This window comes from Aythya ferina (genome assembly GCF_964211825.1).
Source record: "Aythya ferina genome assembly, chromosome: 5".
NCBI classification, from domain to species: Eukaryota; Metazoa; Chordata; class Aves; order Anseriformes; family Anatidae; genus Aythya; species Aythya ferina.
In genome coordinates, this window is record NC_140301.1 from 43,473,592 (window position 1) to 43,495,368 (window position 21,777).

The 21,777-nt window shown below is 53.9% G+C and overlaps 1 protein-coding gene and 1 long non-coding RNA gene across 2 annotated transcripts; one reads left to right on the top strand and one right to left on the bottom strand.

Annotated features, from left to right (window-relative positions):
• Positions 1 to 643: 643 nt before the first annotated feature.
• LOC311437386 lies at positions 644 to 6,270 on the top strand. The gene is made up of 2 exons (XR_014693433.1): positions 644 to 723; positions 802 to 6,270. It is a non-coding gene; the product is annotated as an uncharacterized lncRNA (long non-coding RNA).
• CTSD (cathepsin D) lies at positions 3,354 to 17,889 on the bottom strand. The gene is made up of 9 exons (XM_084520605.1): positions 17,750 to 17,889; positions 17,258 to 17,414; positions 15,226 to 15,349; positions 13,684 to 13,802; positions 9,750 to 9,949; positions 8,755 to 8,877; positions 7,719 to 7,863; positions 6,902 to 7,000; positions 3,354 to 6,355 (listed from the first exon to the last, which is right to left on the bottom strand). The coding sequence occupies exons 1-9, from the start codon at positions 17,812 to 17,814 to the stop codon at positions 6,194 to 6,196; spliced, it is 1,194 nt and encodes a 397-aa protein (XP_084376731.1). The 5' UTR covers positions 17,815 to 17,889; the 3' UTR covers positions 3,354 to 6,193.
• Between the last annotated feature and the right edge of the window lie 3,888 nt (positions 17,890 to 21,777).

Sequence of the window (21,777 nt, forward strand, 5' to 3'; positions counted from 1 at the left end):
AGCCGCAGCATATCCGGCTCAGCACTGCCTCTTCCTCGCTGCTGGAGCCGGGGGAGGAGGGGACGGCAGCGCCGGGGGGGTCCCCAGCAAGGGGGGGCGCGCAGGGGTGGGGGGGTCAATGGGCAGCACCCCCAAATGTGCTCCATGCAGGAGGGCGATGAGGACACAGCGTGGCAGGAGCAAAGTGGGGCAAAAAGTGCCATCCGTGCCCTTGGGTGGATGGAGAGGGGATAAATCCTGCGGGCACCGAGCACCTCATGGGGTTGGCTGCGGGATGCAGGGCGCGCGGCCGCGTTAGGGGACCTGGTGGGGGTGTCACGAAGGCTGGAGTTGCCCAGAAGGACCTGGCCATGCCCGGGCTTGGCACGGGATCAGCAAAAGGCTTTCGCCTCCAGTTGCCAACCATCCTGGGAGCCAAAACCTGGGGTGCTAAGGCTGCTTCCCCTGGGGATGCAGTGTTGGAGAGCTGCAGGTGCGGCTCAGGGATGGCGTGCAGGACATTGGGAGGACGTGGCGGTGGCACGGGGACACAACATGCCACCCCGTGCAGGTGGCTTTGCAGTGGCAGCTGGGGTGCCAGGGAAGGACAGCAGAGAAATCCCAGAGAAATCCTACAAATGGATTTTTTTTTTTTTTTTTTGCAGGACTTTGCAAGGCTTGTAAAGAAGCCGGGTAAAATAAAAGTCTACGCGAGCATTACCTGCAGGCGAAGGGAAATCCTCTGTAAGTGCTTTAAGCCTACCCTCAAAGTGCTGAGCTAAGAAATAGTGACTGATTCACTTGGCTTTTTGCAACCCGCAGCTGTGCAGAGCATCCTTCCTCCAGGAGGAACGGTGAAACCCCGGGTAGGCGGATTGCTGACTGCCCGAGGAGATGCTGCTGCCCCATGCAAGCAAGGAGAAGGTCCCAAACACCACGCTGCTGGGTGTGTGTGTGCCAGAGGAGAAACCAGCTGGAAAGCCAACATCCTGAGAAGCAGTCCCGGCTGTGAACTTGGGGATAAACCCTTTAAATGAGCAGGATTGCAATGAATTTTGGATTGTACCATTAATTCCCCTCCAAATGGTAACGAACTGCAAGGTCCTGGGTATTGGCTAACCATTCAGGGCCCCAGAGTGAAAAGTCAATCTTCAACACGGTAAAAAATGATCATCAGGGAGCCACGTGGTCCCCCAGAAAATTAGCGTCTTTAACAGTCACTAACGAACTGGAAAATAAGGTAAACGGTGAAGGGAAAACATCAGCAGATGCCATTCATTTGGTGTAGCCAAGCCTGCAGAAAGCTGTGGGGACATCAGCGAGGTCAAAGCCAGGTGGCTAAGGGACCGGACCTCAGCACGGCTGACTCCCAGCATTGATCAGAAGGAGGGAACAAAGCTTCCTCTTGCTCCGTGATCCCCCAAACCTCAGATTCCATTCATGCCTTTCCCCTGAAGCGTGCAGGACTGCTGGCCCAGATGGGGCACAGCCCCACCTGTGTCTCCGGTCCTCCTCCTTCATCGGCTCCTCCACCTGCAGACAACAGGTTTGCACCAGCTGAAGATGAGCCTGGTGTTTATTTGCCTTGCCAGCGTTGGGTGCTGCTCCTCTTTTTAGCATCAGGCAGGGATGGAGGGCAAGGAGAGGAGGAGATGTCAAAGAGGGAACCTGGAGGAGGTGGGAGGAGGTGGCAGGGTGGTGCTGGGGAATGTGGCACAGCCTGCCGTGAATGGGATGCTTTAAAAAATGATGTGGAGAATAAAAAAAAAAAAAAAATTCTGCGTTATTTGAACACTACTCCTATTTTCTATGGGTCTTTAAAGTTCACATGTACAAGCCCTCCACCTTAAGCACTCTGCAACAGAAAGATGTTTCCGGCCCCAAAATAATTCTCCTGTAATGGAGCCGCTCAGGGCTCATTCCTACCCTCCCTAGGAAAATCCCCAGTGGGTTGCTGAGCCTCATCAGCAGCAAGGTGGTCTGCAGCCTGGGAGGGTGAATCCCACCTCCCTGCTCTCCCTTGGTTTCTCTCTCCTGTCCTCTGGTTTTAGTCTGTGCTGCACTCCTTTTCCCCTCCCAAAGGAACCTAAAAATAAACAGATCAAAAAAAGAGCATAAAAAGGAAAAGTCACCAGCCCCAAACAACGTGCTTAGTCATTCGCAGTTATTAAAATAGTTTCTAAAAGCAACAAATTGCTGCGCCAGCCAGAGGAGCACGTTACCTCCATCAGCGAGGGGCCCGATCCTTCCTTTCCTGATGGCCTGCGGTGAGGGCGGGTCCCTTGGGAACAAGCTATAAAGTTGTCAGAGGTGGGGTTCGGCAGGGATGTTGCAGTAACCCAGGGGGCTGATGAAAACCTGAGCGTTGGCTGGGCAAGATAACACAGGGCTGAGGCTGGGCTGCCTGTGGGGGTGTGTGCCCTGCTGGAAAAGCACAGGAGGACAGTCCTGGCTCTCCAGCTCTTGGCCAAGATCGAGCCTGCGATTGCTCCTGCTGAGGTGCAACGTTCAACACTCACAGTGTGATTAAAGGCTCAGGCACGATCCCCACCTTTCTATCAGTGACATCTCCTCCCCTTGGGCTACTGAGGAATGGCAGGCAGCATGATTGGTTTTTGGGACCCAGCTAGTCCCTTTGGGGTTAGATCCATCCCTTTAACAGAGGACAATGACTGATTGGGGTATTGAGGCATCCTGGGGGAATAGAGGCTCGGGACTGCCAGCAAGGAAATCAGTTAAGCTCTCCGCATGCTTAGATCTGTGCTCAGAAAATAGGATGGTACTTGGCTGCATCTGCCTTGCTTATGTAGATGATGCTTTTTTTCAGAGTAGGGATTAGCTCTTATCTTGCACCTGGCACATGGGGCCTGCGTTCTGCATTAGAGACTCCAGTTCCCATACAGCAGCACTAGGACTCAAAAAGCACTCGGTCAGACAAGAGGAAGTGGTTTTTGCTGTGTTTTGAAAAAAACAAACAAACACGAAACAACCCTGTTTGTCATCACCAGACTCTGGGAGTGTGAACTCCATGCCCTAGTGGGTTTCAGGCTGGAATCAGAAACTAGACTCCTCCTTTTGCCACTATAGGGCCACGTTTTGTCCCAAGCCCAGCAGGAGTTTGCCCTAGGCAGCCTGGATGACCAGGGAACCAGCCTGTGGAGTTCACTTCACCCTACAGCTGCTTTCATTACATTGGAACATAAAACTCCAACAGCCTCCCAGGACGTTTCCTGGTCAAAGAGAAGGAAAGGACATGTACGAGTCCACCCAAGAGAGGCACCAGACATACTAACCCAACAGACTGGGGGAGGCAGGTGCTTGACATCAGGAAAGGATTTGGCCCCTCAAAGTGCTCAAGGAAAGACAAGACTCAGTTAAGGGGGAAAACACTGTATTTCCTTTTCAATTTCCTAGGATGAGACAGTAATTCTGACAGCAAATTAGATTAAAAAAAGTCACGCAGTTAGAGTTTGGTTTAAAAATGCAGATAAAAGAACAAGGGGAGGAGACCCAGCTCAGTGCAGGCTATGATTTGTACGGCAAATGCAGTCACATCAGATGAACTGCTCCTCCAGCCTGCCCTACAAACGATATGTCACCCAGGGCATGGTTTTGGGCCACGCTCCATCCTCAGGCAGTCACCCTGGCTGAGGACAGGCACCAGCCCAGTGCCAGGTTCCCCTGGAGGCTACCCCAAGAGCAGCATGAGGCATTGCAGCCCCCCAGGACTGCTGGCTGATGGCACATTCTTCACTTCCCGCTGGGATCTGATGTGGACCACATCCCAAACCCACCGCCCACGCCACAGCAGCTCTGATTAACAGGTGCCCAGATGCCATCTCGCTGTGCTGGATAAATCCTGCAGCTCGGGGATTATTCAGCAGGACCTCGAGGTGCTCAGGGCACTTAATGGGGAGAGTGTGCTCTCTGGAGAGGTGCTGGAATAGCTGTTGATTTTACAGCATCTATTTTTTTTCAGTAGCATGCTGTTCTCAGTCTGCAACAGATGTCTTCAGACATCCAGATCCAGGGTTACAGGTCTAAGAGCAGGCAAAAGCAAGCTTTGCAAAGCAGCAGACATCACACCCAGGGTTACACAGGACAACAGATGCATTAGGAGTGTGCTCAGGTCTGTCCCTACTGCCCATGCCAGACCCCTCCATGGCATGAGTTCTGGTTACAAAGCTGCAGCAGGTGGGGACACGGGACATCTGCAGGCTAGGTGCTCCTAGGAAACCCCTAGCTGGGACTTCACCAGCTGTTCTGTCCAGTCTGGGGTCATCTCTTGTGGTTTGTGGTGATCTGGCTCTCTTGCAACCCTCAGCTCTCTCACCTCCCTAACCTCAGGACCTGATCCAAAGCACTGGGAAACCAATATGACAACCTTCTCTCCCTCAGCATGGACTGGGAGCCTTAGGAAGCTCTGTTCTGCTCTCTATGACTTCAGGACAGCTGATCATCTTCACAGCACTTGTCTCCTTGCTCACCCAGTGTCTGCCTACTGATGCCAGCCCCGTGAAGCAAGCTGCTCTGTATGTGCAGATCTTGGATCTCCAGAAAGAAGGCATGAATGCGAGCACAGCTTCAGCTCCCACCTCCCCAAAGCAGGCACGCACCTCACTTGGTCTGCAGCACAGAAGGTAAATGAACAGAGCTCTCACTATTAATTACATGGGAATGACATACCAGGTACAGGGGTGTTAAACCCTGGGTTTTGGGACTGGGCAGTGGAAGAAGGAGCAAATGCAAGCCCACAGCCTCCATGGCACCTCCTGCCTGGAAGCCTCGCTGCCTTCGCCAACTGTCTCTCAAGTCTGGGGCAGTTAAACACCAAGGATAACGTTTCCAAAAGTCTCATATGATTTAAGCTTGTAGATCACTTAACTGCTTTGGGAAACATTACCTTCAACTCGCTGCCTCCAGATGAAGTTAAGAAGGAAAAACATGGAAGAAATTCACCAAACCCAAGAGAACTTGGGCCAAGTGGCTTTGCTCAGCCTCCAGAAGACAGCTGGACTTTTAGGGACATGAAATCAAGTGACTTTTATTAAATATTGTGGACCCCCCCCCTTGTATTCTTACTCCCTGAAGAGTCCCATTGGCTGGAGCCCCCCCTACAAACCCCTGCCCTGTTACATCTAAAAGGCTCGAGCCAGGCACGCTCGCATCACACCCCCAGCTCTCACTAGTGTCATCACAACACAAAAGACACACTAACAGAGCCTTTGGACTCCAAATTCAACCCCTGTGCATGCTACATGTTCCCCCACTGCTCCAGCCCAGGACATGCTCTCTCAGGACCAAGCCAGCACCAACTCTGGGCCTGTTCAGCCTGGAGAAGAGGAGGCTGAGGGGGACCTCATCACAGTCTACAACTTCCTCACGAGGGGGAGTGGAAGGCAGGTGACCTATTCTCTGTAAACACCAGTGATAGGACCACAGGAATGGTGTTAAGCTGAGGCAGGGGAAGTTCAGGCTGGACATCAGGAAGAGGTTCTTCACCGAGAGGGTGGTAGCACACTGGAACAGGCTCCCCAGGGACGTAGTCACTGCACCGAGCCTGTCTGAATTTAAGAAGTGTTTGGACTGTGCACTTAGTCACATGGTCTAAACTTTTGGGCAGACCTGTGCAGTGCCAGGAGTTGGACTTGATGTTCCTTATGGGTCCCTTCCAACTCGGGATATTCTATGATTCTATGTACTCATTGAGAAGAGGTCTAACAATTGCTTCCTCACCCAGAGGGGTAGAGGGGTGAGGGACTCCTCCTTCCACTCCCCCACTTCAGTGACAAATCAGAAATACAACCTAACATGTGGGATAGCTGTCTCCATCCTTCTCCCCCAGTGAAGAAGCCCCACAGCTCCTCTGCAGGAGCAGGGCCAGCCAGCTGCCTCCCCAGGAGCGAGACCAGTGCTGGGGGACATTGAGAAAAATCGTTCAGCTTTAAGAATCAATCTTAAATACTGGGAGACACAACAGTAAGGAGAGGGGCTATTCCAGCTGGCATTATCAACTCAAGATGTCCCAGCACCACTTACTCAGAGGGGGAGAAGTAGCCAGCAGGGCACTAACAATGACTATTTTCCTGATTAACTTTAAACCTAGCTCAATTTTTTTCTCTTCCACTGACTGGGTTTCTAATCCTGGTAACCTTTCTCTACAGCTCCTGTGTGCAAGTGTGTGTATGGCGGAGGCAGTGGGGGGGTCAGGCGCTTAGACACATTTGGCGAAGCCCACAGAGTCGTTATCACGGTCAAAGACAGTGTAGTAGGGACCGATGAAGACATCCCCCAGGATCCAGAGTGGGCCACCAGGGGGTGGGACGTCCAGGCCTGAAAACCCACTCAGGCAGATGGTCTCTCCTTGTGCAGAAACCTAGGAAGAACGAGAACTTCAGCCAAAGTTCCCCACCTCTCCCCAACCTCAGGGGCTTGGGAGTAACACCTGCCAACCCCAGCTGCTTTTCAGCTTCACAGCCCAGGATCTACAGCTTGGGAAAGCTACGAAATCTAAGAGCCACTGCTGAAATACTGTGCTAGAAGTTGATCCCATATCACCTGATGGCTGTCACACCAGACCAGTAGTCCTGTGAGGAGGCTGGCCTAATGCTACCAGAACTCAACAGAAAAGGGCAGAAGGTTTGTAGAAAGTAGGAAGTTCCATAACTGCCTGCCCTTCTTTCCTCCCGGCAACAAAGACAGCATCACATAGGGGATCTTGTTCCTGCAGGATCTTATGTAAGTTTCCTGGACCCAGCAGCCACTGCCATCACCACAACCATTCATGCTTTCCCCTCCCTGCCACCAGGTGCCCGCTCTGGCTTTGCTCTTGGGTTTTAGATTTCTTGATTTAGCTCTAAGCAAAGGCATCAAAAGTTAGGCCTTGGGGAGAACAGGCTGGCAGAATTTGCCCTGGACGCACCTTGAAGACGTACTGCTCTCCGGTGAGCTGGTAGGGCTTCCCTCCCAGCGTGAGCGTGACAACGGGCAGAGATGACACCTTCTCACAGGGGATCACATACTGAAATGGAAACAGCAAAGGCTTCAGATGGCAGCTCCCAAGCCCTCAAGAAACAGAACTACCTCCCCCAGGCAGAACCACATCTTTCCCATCCTCCCCAAATAGTCATCTCATGGTGCATAAAAAGCTTGAGCCAGGGTAAACAAGCTGCTCCTACCCCAGGCTCTGAGCAGGGGTGGGGCAGAGGATTTTAAAGATATTAAGGATAGTTTGGGGCCAGAGGATGCCAGGTTCAGCTCCCAGGTCTGCTGAGTCCCCAGGATCCTTCCTAGGGGCTCCCTGTCCCTCCAGGATTTCAGGGAGGAGAGACGACCTTGGGAGATTAAGTATGACAGTTAAAAACTTGGCAGGGAAGGGCTGTCATTTGCATTAAATGCATTTGTATTAAAGTGCCTCTGGACTCTCATTAACATCAATCTTTGAATCCTTGGCCTCAGCCACAACTCGCACCCCTCTCCTCTGCCTCCCAGAGGGGTGACCCAAAACCTCCCAAGGATCACAAGACCCAGGCCCTCCTGTTTGTCTCATCTCCACCCTGAAGGACAGAGGGGTCCCTGCTATACAGGGAACTTTTACAGGAGCACAGGCTGGGATCAGGGAACAGGGGAAGCAGCAGACCAGTGTCTCTAGAAGCATCTGGGTGCAACACACCCAAAGCAGGGAGTTTGCAGGTGCCACAACAGCCACAGACTCGTGCCGTGCCCCTCCCCAGCCTCACCTGGCCCTTGATGAGCGGTTTCGCACCGATGGCTGTCTGCAGCTCCTTCACCTCCTTGGTGGGGCCGGTGATGAGCGAGGTACCCGTGTCCACGATGGCCTCGCAGCCCCCCTTACACAGAGTCAGCCCATTGGCAACATCCACCCTAGGGAGAGATGCCCAGAGAGGAGACAACATCTTACAGATGTCCCAGCACGAGCTGCAGCAAAAGAAGAGCTGAAAAGGGGAAAACTGAGCCCAGGCAGAAGGGACACGCATGGAAGGCTGCACCAGGTACCTATGGAAGGTCTAAGGAAAGGACGAGTGCTCAGAATTTTGATGCAACACAGGTTTGTTTCTCTACCGTGCCTTCAATTAAATGAGGGCCTTGCTGCATGTTTGTGTTTCTGCAGGCACCCTGGGCTGCCATCTGCATGCTGGTGCAAGCACCACAGCTGACGGGCACAGGGACAAGCTAAGGGTGATAAACTAGGGGCTCTCACATCCTGGTGCTTCTCCTGAGTTTGTGCTACTGCTAAAAGCAAAGGGTTAACCAGGTGCTGAGACAGCTTTGGGGGTTGTGGGCAAGGGAAGGATTCACATACATTAAAAAGGCAGGAGAGGAGCTGCTTGGCTTCCTTGCCTGCATCACATTTCACAGCAGTGCAGACAGATAAAGCCCTCCAGCCTTGATCTCTGCAGGCTCTGCCAACGCAGCGTGGCTTGGGGAAGATGAGAACTAAGACCCTGCGCCAGGAAGGGCAGCGGTCCTTGGGAAAGAGGCACGCACTGCTCACAGCCTGCTTCTCAGCTCCCATCACGTGGGAGAGCTCAGAATAGACAGCGGGGCTCGCCCGGCCAGCAGCCCGCTCCCCTTCCCCCTGCCTCCAACAATGCATGCTGATTGCTGCGCCGTGCCCTTCAGGCAAGGGCTGCCTTCCTGGGGCCTCATCCTGCTCCTCCGCAGCTGCTGGCAAGCAGCTCAGCGAAGTTTAACACATGGGAGGCCTTCAGGCGTGAGGAACACGGGGCTATCTGCACACACAACAGGACTTACGCATCCATGTGGACCTGCCAGTAGGCTTTGCGTGTGACGTTCACCCAGCTGAAGTCGCCGCTGTAGTATTTGGGGTCTGTGCCCCCAAGCAGCAGCTCGCCGCCTGGCTGAGCTGTGGGGTCTCTGAAAGAAAGGCCAAAAGTCACCAACATCAGAGGCAAGGTGAGGAAAACCCCTCCAGGTGTCCCCAAAACACACACCAGGGCATTTGGGGGGTTTATAGCAGTGTTAGTAGCACTGGAGACAGACAACTGGTATTGAACAATAATATGTCAGTATAAGGACAGGTACTCTGAGATAGGCTGAGGTGAGGAAGGGGAAACTGGAATATTTTCCTAAGCACGCTGCAGAGGTTAACTCTGCCCAACTCTGCTGCAGCCGGCGGCCTCAGAGCCGGATCCTCAAGGTTACTGCCAGATAAAAGATTGCTGCTGAGCAGATGGGAAGAAATATGGCAATGGGGGAGGGATGGCGCTGGAACTGCCAAAAGCAGCCCTCTCTGTCCTCCCCTCTCCAGACCTGCTACTTTTTTTGGCTGAAGTGGGTGCTCAGAGTGCCCTGGGTTGGGCAGCACTGGGGGGAAGGCACTACAAAGCTTTCCCAGTGCAGGAAGAAGGATCAGCCCCATCAACAGTGCTTGTATGAGAAGGCAAGGCCACATTGCTTGTGGATTTTTGCTGCAGGCTAGGACTGCATTCACCCCTCTAACTCGTGCTGCTTTAGCTGCATGCAATCTCATGATCACAACCCTCTACATTTGTTTCCTCTGGAAAGATCCTCCCTCTCTTCATCAGAAGCAGCAATCAGGTAGCAGATCTACCCAGCTTTTTAATCAGTAGAATGGCTGCTTTTCTGCTCCTTTTCCTTACTTCACACTGACAGGGAAAAGGGTTTGGCCCCCCTGCTCCAGCGAGGAGACCCGAGACTTCCCCAACAGTGCTAGCACAGGTGGGGCTTGTCTTGGCAATGGAACATGCGACCAAACCCAACAGTACCTGTTCAGGTAGAAGGAGAAGATGTTTTTCTCAATCAGCTTCTGCTGCATGACGTTATCGAAAAAAGGAGTGACCTTGTCCACAGAGATCCTGGGGAATGCCATGCCCAGGATGCCATCGAACTTGGCAGCGATGAAGGTGATGCCTGGCTGCTTCACAGCCTCCCCGAAGATCTGGTTCTTGATTTTCAAGTTCCCGAGCTGCAGGGAGGTGGGGACAGAAGAAAAATAAACATGAAGAAAATTTATCCACAAGATCAGGGTGGAGAGGTGGCCTTGAACACAGGCTCAACTCACCACCATGCTTTTGCCCATACATTTGATGCCCTTGCATCAAAAGCGGACATCCTGGTGCCACCCTGCTTGGTGGGGACAGTCCACTCTGATCACCCAGTGGCATCTTGAGTCCCTGCAAAGCCCAGCATGTCCCCAGGGGCAGGAACTCTGCTCACTGCCCACCTCACTCGGCCCTTTCTGCCTCCTGCTGAATGGCCATGCCATTTTGCAGCTCTTCCTCATTGCACAGAGGGCACTATCACCTTACATTCCCTTACAGCCCTTCTCTTACTGCCTACTGCATCCTTTCCTCCCAATTTGAGCAGCTCTTTGCTGCATCATTCCTCAGTCTGGGCTTTTGCTAACTCATCTGTGTCCCACCTCCTTGGGTGCCACGTCCATACCCAGCTGGGACCCCAAATTCTCCTCACCTCTGCCAGACCCACAATCATCCCAGTATAAGGGATATTCTCAGGGTATCACCTAGCTTCCAGGAAGATGACAAGCTTGCAGAGACCTCCCCTGGCAGGGGAACATCCAGCCCAGAAAACAAGGTTGGCACAAAAGCAGTAATCAGAGCAAGGTGAATACAAAGGTCGTGTCTGTCACCAGCCATGAGGAGGACTGATGTTCTCTGCTGGAAAAGCTGAAACACCTCTCCCCCCTCACTGGGGGCAGATCCCCAGGAAAAAGGAAATTGCAGAAAGCTGTCCTGTTGGCAAAGCCGCCCAGCTTCTGGCTCACCACAGGCAATTTTAGAGTCTGTGCTAGGATTCCAGCAATTGTCCCTGTAGTAAACAAGGCTGGACTGAAATGCTTGGTCTCTCCCACCTGATGGCAGATAACGATCCCTGTAAATGACAAACATCCCCTCAGGGTCTGACAGCCTGTGACCAGGCAGGCAGCGCTGGCTTTAATGGTATCTGCAGCTTCGAAAGGGCAATTCAGCCTTGCAATAGCTAAAGCCACACGGCAGGATGTGGTCCAGAGAAGCTCACAGTAATACATCCGCTCACAAGTCCTAGAGATCGCAAAAAGCCGCTTCAAAAAGGTTTTGCCTCTTGAAGCTGAAATGCAGAGCCCACTCTCTACCTTGGGCAGCCACCCAAAGCTGGTCCTGCTGCAGCTCAGAAAGCTCAATAAGGCTTCCACTGAGGGAAAACAGACTGATAAGCCCGGGTTTGTTTGAAGTCCTCCTCAAGAATGCAGAGAAATTGAAGAGGGAGGCAAATAGCAGCCTGGCAGAGGGGTCTCAGCAGGCTTGTTCAAACTCTGTTCCTGCTCAGTCCTGAGCAGGACTGAAATCCAAGTGCATAATAAGTGGAGCGCTGGTGCCAGATGACAGATCTGTTGTCTCCATCGCTCAGCTGGCTCTCAGCCAGACACAGAGTGGCCACAAGCTTTTATCAGTTGAAGCGTGAGGTGAGCAGTGAAGGCAGATGAAGGTGAAGGCACCCAGAGCCATTAAGACAGGGCACTAAGAGAGCACCTCCTGCACCTACGGGTGCTTCCTCTGCTGTCCTTGAAGGACATCCTAAGGTTGGGCTTCAATCACAGCCAGGGTTCCCCATCAGCAGAGGGATGACTGGAGCTGCTCTTTGGGAGGGCAAGCAGCGCAGTGCCACGGAGCACCACAGCCATGGAGGCTGGAGCTCAGCACCAACTTTGAACAAAAGTCAGGGCTGAGGGGCTGAAGGACTCAGGGCCACCCACCAAGCAGTGCCTTTCGGTAGGATATCAGTACTACCACATGCTTCTGGGGCTCTTTCCACCCATTAGGACAGCTGGAGCTGAGGCAGCAACCTCAAAGGCTGTATCAAAGTGTCTGCATTTTGGAACCGCACCAGACTGTGAGCTCGCCTACGGAAAGGAAGCAAGGAGCCAGCAGTGGAAGCATCCTGGCATCCAAGCTGAAGGTCCCTGAGCCCGCCTTGCTCCCCTGCACCAGAAGGGTGATGCTGCCCAGGACCCATCAAGAGGTGACTTTTGCTCCTGCCCAGACAGAAACCAAATGCTACCAGCCGTGCTGTTTGCCGACAGCCGTCCCTGCTCCCCCAAACAAGCTCAGGCACAAAATCCTTCCTCTGTGCTGCTGGGAAGCAGAGAGCTAATTAGCAGGCAGGCATTAGGGTGATAATTACAGAAAAAAAAGCTGCAATTTTCCTTCTGACTCACTTCAGCCCCTGCATTAAGCCGGAAAGCGCCTAAACCAGCCCACACTTTCACAGGACAATGAAGCTTGCTGTTCGCCTCGCTGCCCCGCTCCATGACCGCAGGAGCAACTTCCCAGAGCTTGTCCCAGAGCACCCAGCCACTCTGCCACCAACCCTGCTGGCAACAGCAGCACGGTGCCCAAGGCACCATCTCTGCCTGTGTTTTATAAGGCTGGCTTAAGAAACCATTACTGCTACTTGCAAAATGCCTTTGTGCAGCAAGAGGCATGGAAAAGCTTGGGTGGGAGGCCATTGTCTTGTTTTTTCCCCTAAGCCAACCGAAGAACGCAAGAAACAAATTGCACAAAGTGAAACTGAAAGGGGCCCCAAGCTGGGAGGGCTGCAGGAGGTGGAAAGCAGGCGTGAAGAGCTGCTGGTGGCCCCCACGGCTCTCCCTCACAGTCCCCACTGATTTTCAAGATTCAATGAGCCCATGAAAAGTCCTCTTCCCCAGAGATGGAGCTGCACCAAAAGTGGTAACTTTTGAGCTGCTGGCATCTTCATATGCAATGCACAAGCCACATCCGATGTTTCAAGGCTAGCTTGATGTTTTCCTGCTCTAAGGACAAGCTATCAAGTGCTTGCTCCTTGCTTGCCCCCCAGCTCCAGGCTCTTCTTTAGCTTGGATGCTTCTCCTCTGATCCTTATAAAATCGGTAAGCCAACACTTTCCAGCTGAAACTAACAAAACCAGAAATACCTAGATTTGTGTGCCTACTCAAAATGCTTGATCTCCCCACCCTAAACAAACACATGCTTTTATTATCCCAGCAAGTAGAGCCAAGTAACCTTGGAGCTTGCACTTGCAGCAGCTGACACACTTGAGTTCACTTGTCCCTAGGAATACCCAGAGTCCCAAGAGCAGGGTACCCACCCTTCACAGGGTGGGAAGTTCAGCCTTTGCTCACTGAAAAGGAAATTGAGACAATAAGCTACTAGCGAACCACCTACCAGCCAGGCTAGCAAAGAGAACGCCCAAGACATCTGAACATGTAAGCACCACTCCACGCGGAACGAGGATGGGGCTGGCTCCATGGTGGCAGAGCCTACTCCTGCTTGGTGTGGCCATCAGCTGCCCACAGGGATGGCTGCTGCCATGGCAGCAGCAAGGTGGGCATCCCCAGCAACCCACAGGGTGGTGCTGATGTGCACTGAGGCTGGGAACTTCCCAGGGTCAGGAAGAGGAGAAGAGCCAGAGCACATCTGCAGTATACCATATGTATGGCTCAAGCTCAGTTCTGCTTTTTCTGACCTTTTGGTTAGTCCCTTCCCTGCCTGCCCTTTCTGTAGTCACCTCCTCACGTCAAAGCACTTAGAAACACGGGGCTGAAGCACACTTGATAGGAGTGGGGCACTCCAGAAGTGAGACCCATTGAAATCAAACTGCTTTGAGTGCTGTTACCAAAAGCTGGCTGGGGCAGCTGGGAGAAACGCAGCCACTACTCACCGTGACCGTGTCCTGGCTCAGGTATCCTGAGAGGCTCCCTGTCCCATAGTGGATGGCAAACTCGGTGCCGTTCTCCACGTAGGTGCTGGATTTGGAGGCATCGTACTTGTGGTGTAGCACTGCAGCCAGGGAGTGGGAAAGATGGGCATTAATTCCCCTTTATGCACCAAGCAATCGTCAGTCACAAGTGAAAGCCAACCCCTAAAGTAACACTGGAAACACCTGCACTGCTATTTGCCTTCCCCACATCAGCCACAAAACCTCTGCTCCTCCGTACCCAGCCCCACAACCCCCTGGGGCACCAGGACAAGCAGAGACTTAGCGATATGAAAGCAGGTTTGTCTGCAATGAGAAGGTCTGGGGATCAGGTGGGGAGATCCAATTTGGCACTTCAATAGGATTTGGCCACAGCACATTAAGAGCTTGGAGTATGTGTGGCTAGTGCATCAGGGCACATTAGACAGCAGAGGCAGATGTCCCCATGGCTGCCCACAACACCATGGAGAGCTGGGGGGCTTCAAACAGTCTGCTCCAGACACAAACATCTTCAGTTTATAGATTTGTATTTTTTTTGGCTAAGGCTAGCTGGAATTTTTATACAGCTATCACTTTTCTGCACATAACACAGTATTTTCCCAGAGAACTGGGACTTCCCCCTGCCCAGGCTGCCTGTCCCTGTGAAGGGGTGGAAACTGTAACATATCCCCGTTTTGTGGCTAGGCAAGGCATGATAGGGCTGTCCGAGGAGGGCACAGGTCCAGGTTTCCTCCCTGCCCTTGACAGCCACCGGAGGTCAGCTCTCCTACTCGCATTTGTTGGCTCCACAGGGTTCTCCGCTCTGCTTAAGCTGCACAGCTGGGAACTTTTAGGTGGCACTTCGCCACAGCCAGGTTTGACACCTGCATCTGTGGAGGTTTATCGCATAGTAACACCACAGAAGAGGAAAAAAGAGAAAGCATGTGATTCCTTAGATGTTCTTACCCCAGGAAAGAGCACCTACCTGGTTCTCATTAACTATAAAATCCATGAACATGTAGGCACATGCTCCATGCAACAATAAAACAGAAACTAGGACAGTTTCTATCAGATCTGGCAAGAAGCTGATTTTTTTTTTTCCCCCAGCATTGCGCAATGGGACAACAGTCTATAATTTGGGGAGAAACCCTGCGACCTGTGGAAGTGCTCATTGGCTCCTGGCTGCAGGACTGAGGCTGCTCAGGAAGGCTGGAGCTTGTGCGTGGGTGATGATGAGAGGAGAAGAGAAGCTTTTGGAGACAGGGCGTGAACCGGAGAGACAGGGAGGGCTTGGCAGCATCTCAAACCTCTCCTCCCAGTACAGATCCTCCCTTCAGGTGGATCAGCAGGGTCTACCATCAGCACAAACTACTCTGCATTAGCAATCTGCATCTGTCCCCTCAGCAGGCAGGCACGATAATGATGCAAGCCAGGGGCTTTCAGCTAATCACTGGGGTGTGGGATCTGCATTTTGGTCCCGATGTTGATGCCTATGTCATGCAGGGAAGGAGAAGCCATCCCACTTACAGCAGGCGATGTCCAGCAGGTGACAGTGCACAGACGGCACCCACAGGTTGGAGGAGCCGGTGTCGAAGACCACAGTGAACTTCTGCGGAGGGGTCCCGATGCCAATCTCACCATAATACTGGGCCTGCAAAGAGAGAAAGGGGCCTGTGAGCAGAGGTGCCCGCTGATAACAGGGCGTGCCCTGCAGAGCTGCCCTGAGCTGGGGAGATAAGCTGGTGGCAAGGGACAGGCACCAGAAGCCCTGGCCAGTACCCACACACAAGGCTGGTGGGTGTCCTGGTGGTTTGGAGGCTCCCAGGGAACACAAGAGCATGTAATAGCAAGGGGAAAATCATGGATGTCTTTCCCAGAGCTTTTTGGAACAAAAATGGGGATGGCTTCTTACGTAAACATTGTCCTCCTCTCACCCATGGCAGTGACATGCTCCATAAGGGAGGCTCCCTCAGATGTTCAAGCCTAATTACAGCAGGTGGGAAAAGGATAATCAGGGAGAAGCAGGACAGGTATTTGCAGGGAGCATTTTTAGGGCATGGAGACACAGCAGAAATAGGAAGGTGGGCAGGCAGAAGCGTGGTTCACAGCAGGGGAGAACAAGACAGGAGGAGGCCAGGGCAAAGCACCTGCATTGTTGAAAAGCCAGAAGAGCATGAGCTTGCTGAGAAGGTGCTGTGCTGGCAAGTCTGGGGGAGGAACTGCAAGTCACAAGCAGCTGGGCCTGCCGCAGCCACAGGGCTTTTCAGCGCTGGCTGGTGAGCCCCTGGGGTGTGTGGGAACTGAGTGTTTTGTCTGGGTGTACTCAGTTAAAGGGGAAAAATCCCAAGACAGGATTATCAGACCTGCCTGCTCTGAGCTCACCTCCTGAACACTTCACCCTTTGGGGCTGCTCCCTGAGTAATTAATAACCCCTCGCCATTAACCGCAACAGCCAGCGCTTTCTTCCACTACCTCTGGAGTCACCCCACCTAAAAATAACCCGCTACAAGTTTCCACTCCGCCACCAACAGCTACCATCAAGGTCAAATCCCTTCCAAGCAACAGGATGTTTAAACTCACAGGCTGCTGCCAAACAAAAATGGTCAAACCATTGCATGGCCAGGCTGCAGCAGACCCATAAATCCCATATGTAGACCTGTGGGGAACATACAGGGTGGGCAAGGTGCAGCTGTGCCTTTCCTCTAGTTAGGAGAGCTCCTCATGCTCTGCTGGCTGTGCAAGGTCCCAGCAGCCCCTTATCTCATGTCACAGGCTCACTTTGTTGCCAGCAATGTTTCAGGATGCCCCACTTTGGTGTGGGAGCTTTCCCATCCCTCCTACACTCAAGACAGCATTTTTGCTGGGCACGCTCTGGGACAGCACCTGAATCTTTGGCAAGGCTCCCCAGCAGCCCTCACCTGGAGCATCTCTTGTGCACCAGAGTGCAAGGCAAACACCCCAGCTCCAGCAGCCCCATGCCGTGGTGCAACAGGCTTTCGACATCGCTGGTTAAACACTCGCAGCCCTTCCCAGCAAGGTGCCCGGTGGGGACAGGGCCGGCCACATGACGAGCACGGGGAGCAGGGCCAGCACCTTCCCTTTCCCCAGGCAAGGGCTGTGCGTGGGACACCTGCCCGAGCAGCAGCATCTACGCCGTGGGGGAAAATCTCAGCTTTATTACCTGGGTATTATGGGATGGATGATTTTCCATGCAGAAGAGGATGGGGGGGGGACAAGTTTTTCACCTCCACGTGACAAAGCACAGCGCGGCATTGCCAAAACCAGCCAGAAGAGGCTAGGAACACCAGCAAGCACACAGGCCCCTGCTTACAACCACTATACACGGCAATTAGGGAGAAAAGAAAATAGGTCAGGAGCTGCAAACACAGCAGCTCCATGGCACCAAGCTTATTATTTTTAACTTCTTAATGATGTTAAGCAACTGCAAAAGGCTTGGAGTGGCCCTGCAAGCCAAAGCAAGAGGATAAAGCTCTGTACATGAAGTTTCTCTCCCTCCTTCAGCTTTCGGCGAGGCCGGGCGCCCCGCTGGGGTACTCACGTCCATGTAATTCTTCAGGATCTCCGGTGTGGGCTCGGCCAGGTCGGCAAAGCCCAGCTTGAACTTGAGGAACTGGGTGACAGCGTTCATGTCGGGGATCTCGCTGCCCACCTCGGTCAGGACACGGCGCATGGAAGGGAACTTGGTCAGGGGGATCCTGCGGGATGAGACAGCTGGTTAACAGGGGTTGCTGTGGGGTCGTTATGGGATTTACGCGCTCCCACTGCCTCCCTCCCTATAACCCCCTTGGGAGCACCATCCAAGCGCAGGGTGCACACACACCAGTGGCACCCCAAACCCCTACAGTGCTCACCCACCCCAAAACCAGAGGGGACGTGTCCCAAAACCCCCCCAGCCCCCCCCCCTCACACCCAGATACACGCGTGGGATGGGGATAAACCCCAAACGGGGCCACCCCCCAGCACAACCCCACGCAGGACCCCGACCCCCGAGCCCTTACACCACGAACCCGCACCCCCCGCAGCCCCTCACCGTATGAGGGCGGCGCATGGCCCCAGCAGGGCGGCGAGGAGCAGCAGCAGGACGCGGGGCCCCATGGCGGCCGCAGCTCGGAGCCGTCCCCGCTCGCAGCCGCCCGCCCCACCCCGCCCGCGCCCCCCCCTTTGTAGCCGCGGCCCCGGGCCCGGTCAGCTGACGGCGAGGGGAGGGGCGGCGCGCGCCTCACGTGACGGAGGCGGCGGGGGGGGCACCGCTCCGGCTCCCCCCCCCCCCGTGACTCAGCCCGCACGGGAATGGGGAATCAACAGCGGGAGGCTGGCACGAGATTGGTTTTAGTGCATTTTGTTCTTTGCTTTTTTCTTTTTTTAACCCCCATTTTTCGATTTCCCCCCCCCAGTTTTTATTTTCCTTCCGTGTTTTTGCTCCTGATCCCCCCCCCGACACTTCGCACTGTGGGGGGGGCATCCCTCCAGGCTGGTTTCAGTTTATTAAAAAATAAATAAATATTAATCTTACATTATATTCTGATTCATTTTCATTTGTTTGTTTTTATTGTGCTTTTATTTTATTTTTCTTTTTGTTTTATTTTGCTTTGCTTTCCTTCATTTTTGTTTTATTCTGCTTCATTTTGCTTTGTTTTACTTCATTTTGTAGTCTTTCACTTTACTTCATTCCATTTTGTTTTACTTCGTTTTACTTTGTTTGACTTCATCTTATGTCGTTTAATTTAATTTCATTTTAGTTCATTTTAGTTCAGAGGGGGGGTTTGCGGGGTCCTTCCACACCCTGGATTGCTCACCCGGAAGGAACCCTCCCAAATTTGTGTGTTCCTCCCCAAAATGCCACCTCCCCCCTGGGCTTTGTGCTGGGGGCCCCATCCTCAGCTTGCCCCCATCGCTCGGTGCCCCTTTTGGTAAGCGCCTTTGGGAAGTGCCCCCCTGGGCCTCCTCCTGCTCTCTCTCCCTGCCACCACTGTCCCCAGTTGGGGTCTGTGCCACAAGTGCCACCAAAAGCTTCTTGTCCAGGAGCACCCACCACAGACCCACACCCAGCTGGCTTAACTTTTTGGGGCACTAAATCACACCACTGCCTCCCCCCCCCAAAAAAAAAAAAACAACACCCAAAACCCCTTAAGCTCCTTTTGGAGAAAACAAAAGGGGCCAGGACGGCGTCTTGGGGACAAAATAAAACAAAGCTGCTCCCAGCAAATCCTTCCGCGAGCCTGGCCACGAGGTCCCGTTAGTCCGGCCTGGGCGCTGGCCAGGGCCCGCTTCCCTCCTGCCCTGCAGGCACGTGGCCGGGGCGAGCGGCTGACCATGAGTCAGCAGAGCCGGCACCCGTGACTCAGCAAACCCTGCTCGGCTAGGATTTGGGGACCTGGGGCTGAGGGTCCCGGTGGCCCCGGTCCCCGTTGTGTGGGTCCCGAGGCAGCGGGAGGTGTCGCGCCTGCCCCCCACGGCCTGCTGCCTGTCACGGGGTGGGTGGGTGAAGGGCATGATCCTGATCCCTCCCAACACCGACACGGGCTGGCACCGGGCTGCAGCCCCTTGGGGTGCTCCCAGCGTCTTGTGACGGGAGGGAGAGGCACAAACCCTCCCTCAGAGCTGGAGGGGAAAGGTGCTGGCGCCCCACATGCTCCTCTGCATGCATTTCCCATCCAACTGGCCTGGCCCTGCATCGCGTGGCTGTGGGCTGTGTGTACAACAATGCTAGGGCAAAAACAAAAAAAAAAATTGAGGTGTCCCCACAGTGTTTAATCTAGCTCCAGGCCTCGGCACCCATGGGTTCAGAGCTGCCAGCACTGCACCCACATGCACCCGTCCCCGGTGTCACTTTGGTGCCACTCAGCACCTCCACCAGGGATGCCAATGCAAAAGGTTTTGCTCCCCCTGCAACATTTTCCTTCTCCATGCCATCCGAAAGCGAGCGGTGTGCAGGCACCGCCGTGGGACGTGGGCGGCGGGTGACGCACCCCTGGCAGCGGGCCACCATTTTGCAACCTCTTGCGATTCCCAAGTAGGATGACGCAGCCCCGGCGCGGGATGGAGGAGCGCTTGCTCCTGTGCACCGGGGTCCCCTCCGCAGATGACACCGGCAAGACCGGGTGGGTCCTGTGCTTCGGGCAGGCGTGGGGCGAAATGGTTAAAAACACCGTGACTCCACATCAGCGGGTGCCGATGTTAATGAATGCAGCTAATTAGCAGCGCCTGATTCACCAGCCCCAAGCACAGCAAGGAGCCGTGGTAACTTTTTCCCAGCTCAGTGCCAGGACCTCACCCGTCCCCAGCGCCATTTCTTAAACTGGTGGGAAACTCACAAAAATTCACTTTTTGACACCAAAGGAAGGGTTGAGGAAGAGCCACCCAGGATGGAGCTGGGTATCGGTCCTGTGCCATCGGTGCCGACTGGCAGGGCACACACATTAACACCCTTCTGCTGCCAGCAGTGACTGTGGTCACCCAGGGTAGATGCTAAGTATGGGTGCCACAGAGCTAGCCTGGGTGGCAGTTGTTCCTTTGGTGTCTTGCTGCAAACCCTAATCCCAGTGGTAGGTGAGGATATTTCACTGGTGGCCACAGCTGGGAGACCTGAGCTTTTGCATGCCTTCCCTGAGTTATTTTCTCTGAAAAAAAATGGTTTTATGCAGCAAAATGCTTAGGGACATGCCTGTCTTCAAGCCCATGAGCGACCCTGGTGTCTTCACCTGTGCTGGGCTGCAGCCAATCCTTGTATCTCCTGTCCCTGTTTCTTCCGTGCCCATGGCCCTGCCCAAAGCCCCTCCGCCCCCACGGGGGATCGAGCATCCTTCCCCACCCCTGTCCCACCGCCCCCGCAGCCACCAGCTCCAGGGCCACGCCTGGCACCCACCGTGGGGACGCATCCTCTCCTCGGGGCAGGGAGCTCGCTGTGTTTGCCTCACCCCGATTTTATTTATATATTTATTTTGTCAGGAGCTGCGTGTGTGTACGGGTGAGAAGAAGCCCGGCAGGCAGCTGACGGGATGGGTGGCAGGGGCAATGATGGAGTCGATTCATCGCCTCCCACGCCAGGAAGCGATGGGCACCCCATGCACCCGCATCGCACACCTTGAGCAATGCCCCTGCGGGCACCCAGGGAGAAAAGCTGGGCAGGGGTGCAATCAGCATGGGCACCCCTTGACCCCAGACAAGAAGCCCCAACCCAAAGGAGATGTGCCTCCAAGCAGGCATAACAAGGGTTATCCCTCTGAGTTTTCTCACCAGCATTATTTTTAATGATTTCCTTTAATATCCAACCCAGTCAGCCCCCCAAAAGCCCATAGGTTATGCAATTAGTCCACTTCTGTGTGACAAAACACGAAATCCCTTTGGTTTGGGGAGGAGGGTTGCCTTGGGAGGGTGAGGGTCACTAGGGAGGGATATGAGTGGAAATAAAAGAAAAAGTGGAAGACGCTGTTGATAGTTTTCTCCTTTTCTGGGGGTTTGCATGGCTGATTGGAGCTACGTCAGCCTGGAGGGGGCTGAGTCGTTGGCTTAGGGTTAGGGTCCCAGGGGTGTCCCAAGCAGTGTTGGGTCAATGACTGGGAGGACACAAACATGAAGCAGCTTTGGCTGGGGCAATGTGGGGTGCCAAAACACTTGCTGGAAAGTAATGGCCAAAATTAAGTGCAAGAACCTCCTCCTGCACCCCTCTGCACCCCTTGCACCCTTGGAAATGCCTTGGAAAGCCAAAACCCAAGGAATGTCCCAAGCACTGATGATGGCGTTATTGTCCCAACCCTTAATGAATTTACTGCAGGTGTCTGTAAGATGGAAGCAAGAAGTTTCCCCACATGACAGGTGGCTAAGCTGCAGCAGTACTTGCTGGAGGCTGTTTCTGATGCTCCACCTTCGGAGCAGGGCAGGGAAAGCCACAGGGTAACAAGCCTGAAGCAGCAGCACTTGGTTCTGCATGAAGCAATCCCCCGAACCCCGTGCTTCCTTCCTTTTTTCCCCATTTTGGGCACATGTTGCCTTGTCATCCCCCCCTCCTGCCGTGCTGACAGTGCTGGAGGAAGGCACGCGGCCCGTTCCCCTTGCCTC

Coding starts and splice junctions, on each gene's coding strand:
- CTSD (XM_084520605.1), bottom strand. CDS start 17,814: ATGGGGCCCCGCGTCCTGCTGCTGCTCCTCGCCGCCCTGCTGGGGCCA. Junction 7,001..7,718: donor AACCGCTCATCAAGGGCCAG/GTGAGGCTGGGG, acceptor TTTCCATTTCAG/TATGTGATCCCCTGTGAGAA. Junction 6,356..6,901: donor GAGAGCAGTACGTCTTCAAG/GTGCGTCCAGGG, acceptor CGTTCTTCCTAG/GTTTCTGCACAAGGAGAGAC.